At 48.5% G+C, this 11,299-nt stretch overlaps 1 protein-coding gene across 1 annotated transcript; it reads left to right on the forward strand.

Moving 5' to 3' along the window:
* Positions 1–9,970: 9,970 nt before the first annotated feature.
* OXT (oxytocin/neurophysin I prepropeptide) lies at positions 9,971–10,856 on the forward strand. The gene is made up of 3 exons (XM_082644774.1): positions 9,971–10,106; positions 10,417–10,618; positions 10,710–10,856. Exons 1-3 carry the CDS (start codon positions 9,987–9,989, stop codon positions 10,763–10,765), a joined length of 378 nt encoding a protein of 125 aa, XP_082500900.1. The 5' UTR covers positions 9,971–9,986; the 3' UTR covers positions 10,766–10,856.
* Positions 10,857–11,299: the final 443 nt, after the last annotated feature.

Raw genomic sequence — 11,299 nt, forward strand, 5'->3', positions numbered from 1 at the left:
GTACCTTCCACTCCTCAGATCAGGAAGAGAGCAGAAATTCTCTTGGAATAATTTCTGTTCAACATCTGATGTACTCTTTGAGTTCTAGCTAGGCAATACTAGAGGAGAAAAATAGTAAATCCACCACCAGTTCTGGGAACTTTGAATGCTAGTCTACTTATCTGCCTGCTACCATGTACATTTCAGAGTCCTCATGTAGCCACTCTGTGTCCAAAATTTATACTTACATTCAATGAGAGAGACCAGGTGGAGTATGCTTGTTCCATCTTCTGCAGAACAAGAAACTTTTTTTTATCTTAAACTGTTATTTATTTGTTTGTTTTTTGGCTGCACTGCGCAGCAGATCCCTTAGTTCCCCAACCAGGGATTGAACCCACGCCCCCTGCAGTGGAAGCTCCAAGTCTTAACTTCTGGACTGCCAGGGAAGCGTCTTAAACTTTTAAATTAAAGTATAACATACATACATAAAAGTGCACAAATCTTCAGTATTTACCTAATTTTCACAAAGTAAACATACTGTGAAGTCAACATAAGATCAAGAAATAGAAGCACCTCTCCTGCTCTTCCCAATCACTACCTACTGATAGTGGCCACTCTCCTCTTACTTCTAACTCAGTAGATTGAGTATGCTTCTTTTTGAACCTTATATAAATGAAATCATACATTTCTATTCATACACATTCTTTCATTTGACATAAAGTCTGTGCGATGTTTTCATATGTAATAGTAGTTTCTGCATTTTTCATTGCTTTATGGTATTCTGTTGTATAACTTTACTTATTCCATTTTACTGGTGATGGACATTTGGGTTGTATCCAGGGGGGGCTATTACAAATAGTGCCACTATGGTAAACATTCTTGGACATGTCTTTTGATGCTCACTCACATGTATATATTTCTGGAGCATAATTGTGGGACCACATGGTATGTACATGTGCAGCTTGCGTAATACTGCGAACCAGGTTTCCCAAGTAGTTGTACCAACTTACACTCCCTCCAGCAGTGTATGAAGGTTCTCATTGTTCTATATTCCCTTGGTAATACCAGCCTTTTTTTTTTTAACATCTTTATTGCAGTATAATTGCTTTACAATGGTGTGTTAGTTTCTGTTATATAACAAAGTGAATCAACTATACATATACATATATCCCCATATCTCCTCCCTCTTGTGTCTCCCTCCCACCCTCCCTACCCCACCCCTCTAGGTGGTCACAAAGCACCGAGCTGATCTCCCTGTGCTATGCGAATACCAGCCTTTTTTAATTTTAGCTATTCCAGTGGGTGCATATCTCATGATGGTTTTAATTTTAATTTCCCCAATAACCAATGGGATAAGTACATTTTCATTCTTATTAGACAATTGTATAGCTTTTTTTGTGGGTTTTTTTTTTTTTTTCTTTTCTGGTTCATGTGTCTTTTTTTTTTGGCCAGGCCACACGGCTTGTGGGATCTTAGTTCCCTGACCAGGGATTTAAACCCGGGCCCTCAGCAGTGAAAATGCTTAGTCTTAACCACTGGACTGCCAGAGAATTCCCTGTAGGCACTTATTTTAGATTTTGACTACAAACCCTTTGTTGAGTATATATGCTAGGTAATAAAAATGGTTTAATCCACAGGGATCTTTGAGAGGCACTACGTGGTCATGAGTCTCCTAAGGACTGAAATAATCAGGAAGCCCATTAAGGTCCCACTTGTTCTATATGACCAAAAGTACTCTATCTGTGGTGAATCAGGGCCTAACCTAAGCCACCACAACATAGCAACCTAGTCCTTTGCCCAGTTGCCAGACCTCTGTTTTGGTTACAGACCCAAAGCCACTTGGATGAAGGAAAGACCAGATGAAGGAAGAACCCTGCAATAACGTTACATATTTGTACTATAAATTTTCCTCCTGGCATTTGCCAAAGAGACCTGTGACCTGTGTAACTGGAGTGGGGAAAAAATACCAAGACCTTCCTAGAAGGTAGATTAATCCCCAGGGACCCAGAGTTCCACTGTGGTCCAGTGATCAGAGCCAAAGCTTGTGGTAGTCAGGAGGTAAGTAGGATGTAGGAAGCAAGAAGTAACATCATACCTTTATAAAATGTGTGTGTGTTAGAGGGCAGGAGATAAATCTCATGAAAATACAGAGGCTTGCATGTCAATGAAGTTTCTAGGAATGCAGTGGCCTGGCCCATGTTGGGATGGCCCATGTTGGGATGAAATTCTTTTTCAAAAGTGAAAGAGAATTCCCACACTGTGTTGATAGGAAAAGCTAAACGTACAAAATTTCTTGAATCTAGCAATTCCACTTGTAGGTATATACCCAAGAGAAGTGATGTTTATGTTTGCGCATGTAGGAGAATGTTCATAGAAGCTTTACTCACAATAGCTAACAACTGAAAACAATCCAAAAGTCCATCAACAGAATAATAGATAAATATGTTAGTATGTTCTTACAACTGAATACTACTCAGCAATGAAAAAGAATTAAACTACTGCTACATGCATTGTTGCATATGCATGGATGAACCTCAATGAGATTATATAGAGCAAAGTAAGCCAGATATATAATTACATCTATATGAAGTTCAAAAACAGGCAAAACTAATCTATTGTGATACGTATTAGAGTAAAGGTTGTCTCTGAGAGGATACTGACTAGGAGAGAGCATGTGGGAGTCTTCTAGGGTGCTGATCATTGTAGTGTTTTACAAAGTATAAATGGGTAAAAATCCACTGAGCTGCACATTTAAGATTTGTGCACTTTATGCAAATTTTACTCTGATAAGTAAAAGTGAAGGAGAAATATTTCCCATCATGAGACAAGGTGACATAGCTAGAAATGACTGCATAAATTTGTTGGCCAAGAAAGCAGAGAGCGCATCATATGAATACCCTCTCTTATGTGAATAAGTGTGTTGCTCTTATAGTAACAGCAAAACAGATGTCTTTCTACCCCTAAAAAAACAATGCACAAGTTGCTATACCTTGAGCCCTTTATCCCTGAAAAAGAGACGCATTGAACAGTGGACCTCCAGATATTGGAATCCACATTGGCCACATTTGAATGTACTACTCTGACCCATTTAGCAGAACCAGAAGGGCTGTGGGCTTTGAGGGTCATCCAGAGCAAGGGGACACCACAGGAGATCCAGCTGTAAGGCAGGCAGCTCTGCCTTTTAGGCCTTAGGACCCAGCCGACCCCCCATGTTCAAGATGCCCACGGGTGACCAGAATGCTGGGGAAGCCTGTGGCAAGCCCCAGTGGGGTCTCACATCAGAAGTCCCTAGGGTTTTAGAACAAAACTATGACCCTTTCTGACAAGTCACTAGCTCCTTGTTGGAGACTACCTGATGCTGAGACTCCAGGGTGTATCAGTTAGCTTATTCTGTACACAAACCACCCAAACATTACTGGCCTGAAACAATAAATACTTATTACTGCTCATGAGTCTCTAAGTCTCATGGATGATCCTCCTGCTCTTGGCCAGGCTCATTCACGGTGTGTGGTCAGCTGTGGGTCAGATTAGCTTCATGGACAGATGGACTCTTCCTGAGCTCATGTTCCCTCCCCAGCCCATACATGTGATCTCATGGGGAGTCTTTTTTTTTTTTTTTTTTTTTTTGCTGTACGCGGGCCTCTCACTGTTGTGGCCTCTCCCGTTGCGGAGCACAGGCTCCGGACGCACAGGCTCAGCGGCCATGGCTCATGGGCCCAGCCGCTCCGCGGCATATGGGATCCTCCCAGACCGGGGCACGAACCCGTATCCCCTGCATCGGCAGGCGGACTCTCAACCACTGCGCCACCAGGGAGGCCCTCATGGGGAGTCTTATATGTCCAGTTGACCAAAGAGGAAAAAATGAAGTCCCGTTTTCGGACAGCTCATATCCAGGTGGCAAATGGCTACAGTGTTGCTGTCTTGCTTAAGTGACCCTGAAAGACAGTAAGGAGATGAATTTTCTCCAATTGGCTGTACTTGATAAATTACATCGCAACCACTTAACCTGGAACTAGAGAGAGCCTTAGGGACAGATAAGTAGCTAATGTTTTGGCTGCATGATAAGGGACTTGGGACTTAGCAGGAATATGATGGGAGGTTGGTAACGTGGAGGCCTGTGGAAAAGTATGTGGATGGACCTCTTAGAATGGACCTGAATTTGGAGAATATTTGTGGAATATTTGTTGAATCTCACCAAAGGGACCTACTGCAGAGGTGGCTGTCAGAAATCAGGTGAACAAGATGACTTGTGCATGTCAGACATCCTCTATCCCATCCACCCCAATTCTTGCTCAGTGGACTCATGAACAAAGTGGTCATGGTGATGGGTGTTGAGACTGTGTGGGGGCTCAATCACGAAGGCTGACCTGGCTACCAACACCGCTGAGAATCTAACCCACCAACAGCAGAGACCAAGTTGGGCACCATTCCCTGGGGCCCAGCCAGTCACTGCTAGCACCAACATTTATAGACACACTGAAATACAGCATGATGGATATTCCACCAAATTGCTTTTGACCAAAGAGCTCCCTTTATAGGAAAAGGAAGAGGGCAGTGGATTTTCCTGGTCTTACCATGCACCCATTCGTCAGAAGCAGCTGGCCTTGGAGAACACCAGAACAGCCTATTGAAGATGGAGTTACGGTATCAGCTCAGAGACAACACCTGGGGTTGGATTGTTTTCTGAATCTACAATCAGTGTGTGGGACTGTCTCCACATAGGCAGTGGTGTGGGAAAAAATAGCTGATTCAACAAAGGAAAATAATTCATGAACAGTACTGAGAGACTAGTTGAAATTAGAAACTGCTCACTCTTTGTAGCTGTGAGATTTCCATTAACAGTACTCAGTCACTCTGGCATAAGAATAGAGAAGGAAGCTGCAGCATTGAAGATCAAGGTTGTGTGGGACACCATTATGCACCAAAATTCTCTCAGCCCTACTCTTCCTCCAGCTGCTGCTGGGGGACCACTTCATGTGGGCTTTGACTGGCTCTGCACCAGGACCATCAGGCAGCACTTCCACTTAGGTGGAGGTGATACTGCTCACCTCTTTTTTTTTTTAAATTAATTTATTTATTTTTGGCTGCATTTGGTCTTCGTTGTTGCACACGGGCTTTCTTTAGTTGCAGCGAGTGGGGGCTACTCTTCATTGTGGTGCATGGGCTTCTCATTGCAATAGCTTCTCTTGTTGCGGAGCACAGGCTCTAGGCATGCAGGCTTCAGTAGTTGTGGCACATGGGCTCAGTAGTTGTGGCTCGCGGGCTCTAGAGCGCAGGCTCAGTAGTTGTGGCGCATGGGCTTAGTTGCTCCACGGCATGTGGGATCTTCCCAGACCAGAGCTCAGACCCGTGTCTCCTGCAGTAGCAGGCAGATTTGTAACCTCTGCGCCACCAGGGAAGCCCACTGCTCACCTCTTAAAGAGTTCATCGAACACTTACCATAGGACCCAGCAATTCTATTCCTTGGTAACTAACCAAGAGAAATGAAGCATATGCCCATGCAAAGACTTGTACATAAATATTCATAGCAAGATTATTGTAATAGCCAAAACTGGAAACAATTAAATGTCCATCAACTGATGAATGGATAAACAAAATGTGGTCCATCCATGGACTACTTCTCAGCAATACAGAGGAACAAACTGCTGACACATACAATCACTTGGATGAACCTCAACAGCACTATGGCAAGTGAACGAAACCAGACACAAAAGATTACGTACTGTGTGTGGTTCTACTTACAGGAACTTTCTAGAAAAGGTGAATCTATATCAGTGGGGGCAGAGGGTGGGAACAAGGAGTAATGGCAAACAAGCACGAAGGACGTTTCCTAGGATGGAAGCGTCCTAAAATTGGATTGTGCTGATGGTTGCACAACTGTTTACTAAAAATCATCAAACTGTGCTCTTACAATGGGTGCATTTTATGCTACATAAATTATACCTTATTGAAATTGTTTAAATAAAGAATTTCAACTTTTATGTCAAGCAGCATTTGGCACAACTGATCATTTCCTCCTCCTTGAAATCCTGTCTTCATACTCTTGTTTTCTCCGACCTTACTCGGGGTTCAATTCACTCCCCTTAAGTGACCTCCTTCAGGTCTGTGCCTTTACATATTGGCACTGATGATGTCCACATTTACATATCTGCAGCCCAGCCCTCCCTCCTGAACTCCAGACTCTAAAACCCAAATGCCTGCTCACAGTCTCCTTGGATATGTGATGCACACCTCAAATGTCCTGTGTCCACACTGAGCTCCTGCCCTTCCCAACCCCAATCTGAGCCACCCTCAGGGTCCCCATCTCAGCTGATGGCAGCTCCTTTCTTCCCACTGGTCAGGTCAAAAGCCTTGGAGTTGTCTTTGACTCCTCTTTTTCTCTCCCACCCATATCCAATCCATCAGCAAACCTCAACTGGCGCTTCCTTCTAAATACACCCAGAAATGGGTCACTTCTGCCCACCACCTTGGTCCAGCCCATCGTCATTCCTCGCAGGCATTGCTGCAGTAGCCTCCTCTTCCCTGCTTCCACCTTTTCCCCACAGCCTTTTCACAACAAGATATCCAAAGTTGTGCTAATAACATGTAAACCCAATCACATCATGCCTCTGCTCAGAACCCTCTCTGGTTCCCCATTTCATTTGGGCCTAGGTGACCCAGTCCCATGTGACCATTCTGACCTCAGGACTCGGTCACTCTGCTCCAGTCCCACCGGCCTCCTTACTATTCCTTGAACATGTCAAACATTCCCACCTCAGGACCTTTGCACTTGCTCTTTCCCCTGCCTAGAATAGTCTCCCTCCAGAATTCTAAAATAGCCGTGATTCCCATCCCTGGTATCCATACCTTTGTGTAATCTCTTCCAGTTGCATGTGGGTAGGACCTGTAACTTTCTTCTAACCAACAGAAGAATATGGCAAAAGTGTTGGGGGATCACTCCCATGATTATACTATAAGCTAAAGATGAAGGGATTTTGCAGATGTAATTAAGGGCCCAATTATCCAAATTAATCACTTTGATTTTGAGTTAGAAGATGACCCTGGTGGACCTGGCCTAATTAGGTGAGCCTTTTTAAAAGAGGGTTGGGGACTTTCCTGGTGGCGCAGTGGTTAAGAATCCGCCTGCCAATGCAGGGGACACGGGAAAATACCACATGCCGCGGAGAAACTAAGCCCATGCACCACAACTACTGAACCTGCACTCTAGAGCCCGAGAGCCACAACTACTGAGCCCGCGTGCCACAGCTACTGAAGCCCACTCACCTAGAGCCCGTGCTCCACAACAAGAGAAGCCACCACAATGAGAAGCCTGCGCACCGCAACGAAAAGTAGCCCTTGCTCACAGCAACTAGAGAAAGACTACGCACAGCTACGAAGACGCAACGCAGCCAAAAATAAATAAATAAACAAATTTACATTAAAAAAAGAAAACATACATAAAGTTTAAAAAGTTATTAAAAAAATAAAATAAAATAAAAGAGGGTTGCCTGCACTTAGAGACTTGAAGTACCAAAGACTCATTCTCTCTGTTGCTGGCCTTGAAGATGCAAATCACATGAGTTCTACAGCTGCAAGGCAATGCATTCTGCCAACAATATCCCAGGCTACAGAAATGAATGCTGCCTGGCTGATATCTTGACTGCAGCCCTGTGAGACACTGAGCAGAGGACCCAGCTGAGCCGTGCCCAGACCCACAGAAACTGTGGGGTAATAAGTGGATGTTGTTTTAAGCTGCTAAATTTGTGGTAACTTGTGACATAGCAACCAGTCCACCCTCAGATATCCACATGGCTTCTTTCCTCACCTCCTTCAAATGTCAGATGTCACCTTCACAAACAGGCCTAGACTGAGCACCTCAGGAAAACTGCAACAAGTCCCACTTACTGCTTCCTAACCCACTGAAATATGTTTCTTGCTTCTCCCCCTCCACTAGAATATAAGCCCCTGAGGGCTGGGATTTTTGTCTGTTTGTATCACTGATGTTTCCGAGCATCTGTACTGGGACCTGGTGCATCTTCAGATGACAGTTGTTGAACAGCTGAAGGAACGCTGTCCTGTGGGGGACACTATGCTAAAATAATCTATGTGCATGTGTTAACTTGGGTGAGGTCACTGTGCTCACAGGGCAGGCAGGAGGCCTTTCTGGGGCTGCCTCCAGGGTCAGGCCCTTGGCCTTCTAGCCCGGCAATGCCAATGAGCTGATTTGGGTGAGAAACAAGACCAGCTGCTGACTGGTAATCCAGGTCAGCCTGATCTGCTCAGCCTGGCAGCCTCAGCACCCACCTTGAGGAGGTCAACAAGAGTGCAGAGGAGGCTGTCTCCTCTCCCAGGGATGACAAGGACCTCATTTTTTCCTATTGCACATTGGGATCCCCAGAGAACAGACTGAGATGGAGTTTAACATGCAGGATGCTTATTACCAAGGGCCCTTGGGACCCACACTTGTGGGAGGGAGGAGGTAGAAACAAGGCTAGGCGGAGGGAGAACTTCCATGCAAGCCTCAGTTGACCCCACAGGGATGTCCTGAGCTGAAATAATCCTTCAGGGTTGTCCGGCATTAGGCCAAAATGGACCAGTCATTGGATGTGGGCCACCGGGGGAGGATGTGACTATGACCTTGGGACAGGCGGCTCTCTGTAGCTGAGGCAGGCCTTGGATGGGCTGTCAGCCAAAGGCTATCGGATGACCACTCTCCCAGCAGCTGAGTGGCAAGTCCCTTCTTGGAGGAGGATCCATGCTGAGCACCTCCCTGGTCATGACAACACTGATCAATGCCCTTTCCACTGAGGCAGTCTATCTTTCTTTTATTTTTAATCATTTTCATTTTAAGATACTGTACATTAAAAATGCAAAAAAATCAGTTTTTTTAAATTTTATTTTTGGCTGTGTTGGGTATTAGTTGCGGCACGCGGGATCTTCATTGCGGCATGCAGGATCTCTAGATGTGGCGAGCAGACTTCTCTCTCTAGTAGTGGCCTGCAGGCTCAGTACTTTCAGTGCACAGGCTTCATTGCCCCGCAGCATGTGGGATCTTAGTTCCCTGCGTTGGAAGGCGGATTCTTAACCACTGAACCACCAGGGAAGTCTCCCAAAATCACTGTTTTTAAATGCATAACTAAAGACATGGAATTACAAATGAAACCAGTTATATTTATGAGCAGGTATCAAAATATTAAAAACATTTGAGATACAGTCATAAATGTGCTTCTTTATTTAAAGCATTAGATGACAAGATCTAGTGGCACATCCAATAACTGCCATAATTTCAAAGTGATGATGAGTCTGATGTTTAGAGACATTTGCAATAGCTGTTGTAATGGGATAGGAGGACATCTGCCATTTTGATTTGCAACAAAGCCATGGGTATTGCAAATTCCACTGTGGTTTGTTGTCTACCTCACAGTTGAGGAAAGGCTGAATTTCAGTTAGAAGTGAGAGAAAATAAAATCTTTTCTGATCCCAGTTCCGGGTGCAGGGAAATGGTTGCTGGTGTGGGGAGTGGGGCTGGGGTTCCAGGAAATCTGTGTTCAGGAAGAGGAGGACTTCTTTGCAGAGGGGAGCTAGGCTGCGTGTATGGTTGGCCGAGAGGGGAGAGGGGGAGTCCTGCCGGAGTTTCTCCCAGCCTGGAGGGGCCCAAGGGTCCAGCCTGACCCCCACCTCAAGGTATTGGGAATGGGGGAGGGGGCTACAGGGCCTCCCCCACAAACCCTGTCCCACCCTAGGGCCCAGGCCATGGCACTGGCTCCCCTCCCAGAGCTGCTTCCTTCCCCTAGCAGTATTCGCTATCATCGCCAGGTCCATTAGCTGATGCGGTGATCTTGACCCGGCCTGGCCCCTGCAAATGAGGGGGCACGCCGGGGGCGCAGGGCCTGACCCGCAGCGGCGTGCTGTGACCAGTCATGCGGCGGCCCTCTTAGACACTGCTCCGCCTACGCGGCCCCTGGGCATAAAAAGCCGGCCAGAGAGACGGTGCAGCTGCCGGACCCCGGACCCAGCGCGCCCGCACCATGGCCGTCCCCAGCCTCGCCTGCTGCCTGCTCGGCCTCCTGGCGCTGACCTCCGCCTGCTATATCCAGAACTGCCCCCTGGGCGGCAAGCGGGCCGTGCTGGACCTCGACGTACGCAAGGTGAGCGCCCAGCCCTAGTCCCGCGGCGCTTGAGGCTGGGCAACCCGCAGCCACAGGGTCGCCCCTGCCGCTCCCTTTCCCGCGCTGACCCCGCGCCCGCCCCGCCTGGCCTGGGAACCAAGGCAGCCGAGTAGCTTTTGAGTTCCCTCCTTCGACCGCTTCTGGGGCCCAAAGAGCGCCCGGGAGAAGCCGAACCTCCGGCGCTCCTCTGCCCTGTCCTCCCCCACCCGGCTCAGCCCCCGCCCCGCAGGCTCTCCCTCCCGGGCCCGGTCCCCTCCCCGCCCCCGGCTCACTCCCGCCCTCCCGCCAGTGTCTCCCCTGCGGCCCCGGGGGCAAAGGCCGCTGCTTCGGGCCCAGCATCTGCTGCGGGGACGAGCTGGGCTGCCTCGTGGGCACGGCCGAGGCGCTGCGCTGCCAGGAGGAGAACTACCTGCCGTCGCCCTGCCAGTCGGGCCAGAAGCCGTGCGGGAGCGGGGGCCGCTGCGCCGCCGCCGGCATCTGCTGCAGCCCGGGTGAGTCAGGTTGGGGCCGGGGCGGGACCGGGACACCGGGACCAGGCGGGGCGGGCCGTGGCGGGCCCTGACCCGGAGTCTCTCCATGCAGACGGCTGCCGCGGCGATCCCGCCTGCGACCCCGAGGCCGCCTTCTCCCAGCTCTGAGACCCGCCGGCCCCCGACACCGTCGGAGCGCAGCCCTCGCTCCCTCCGTAGCCACCCCCAGGAATTATGACTATTAAATAAAGCAGATTTTTTTCCCCTCCAACCCGACTCGCGTCTAAGTGTCAGAACTGGGAAGGGAGGGCGTTGGGGGAGTCGAAGATCGCCGGCTCTCGGCACTTCATAGGGAATTAAAGCCGCCGCCCCGAGGGGAGAAGGGTGCCATCCTGTAGGGGTGGCTGGAGGAAGGAAGGGGACGACACGGCTGGCTCCCAGGGAGATGGAAACAGCCCGCTGCTTCCCACTCCAAACAGAGCTGGGGGCCTACAGCGGGCTGGACATGAGAGGAGCTTTCTAAGGTCCAAAGCGACAGAGTGGGGCCTGCAGAGATGAGTCTGACGGGGGACCAGAGGAATGGCAGGAGGTTGGTCTCAGAGAGTGAAAGACTTCCTGACATCTGGAAGCAGGCTTGGGCCACACAAGAGGGCTGGCCTGGGGGAGGGGAGCTTGGCTGGGGCAGCTGAAGGGCCTTCACGT

Source organism: Mesoplodon mirus, assembly GCF_964341445.2.
Source record: "Mesoplodon mirus genome assembly, chromosome: 15".
Classification (NCBI taxonomy): Eukaryota; Metazoa; Chordata; class Mammalia; order Artiodactyla; family Ziphiidae; genus Mesoplodon; species Mesoplodon mirus.

Coding starts and splice junctions, on each gene's coding strand:
- OXT (XM_082644774.1), top strand. CDS start 9,987: ATGGCCGTCCCCAGCCTCGCCTGCTGCCTGCTCGGCCTCCTGGCGCTG. Junction 10,107..10,416: donor TGGACCTCGACGTACGCAAG/GTGAGCGCCCAG, acceptor CCCTCCCGCCAG/TGTCTCCCCTGCGGCCCCGG. Junction 10,619..10,709: donor CGGCATCTGCTGCAGCCCGG/GTGAGTCAGGTT, acceptor CTCTCCATGCAG/ACGGCTGCCGCGGCGATCCC.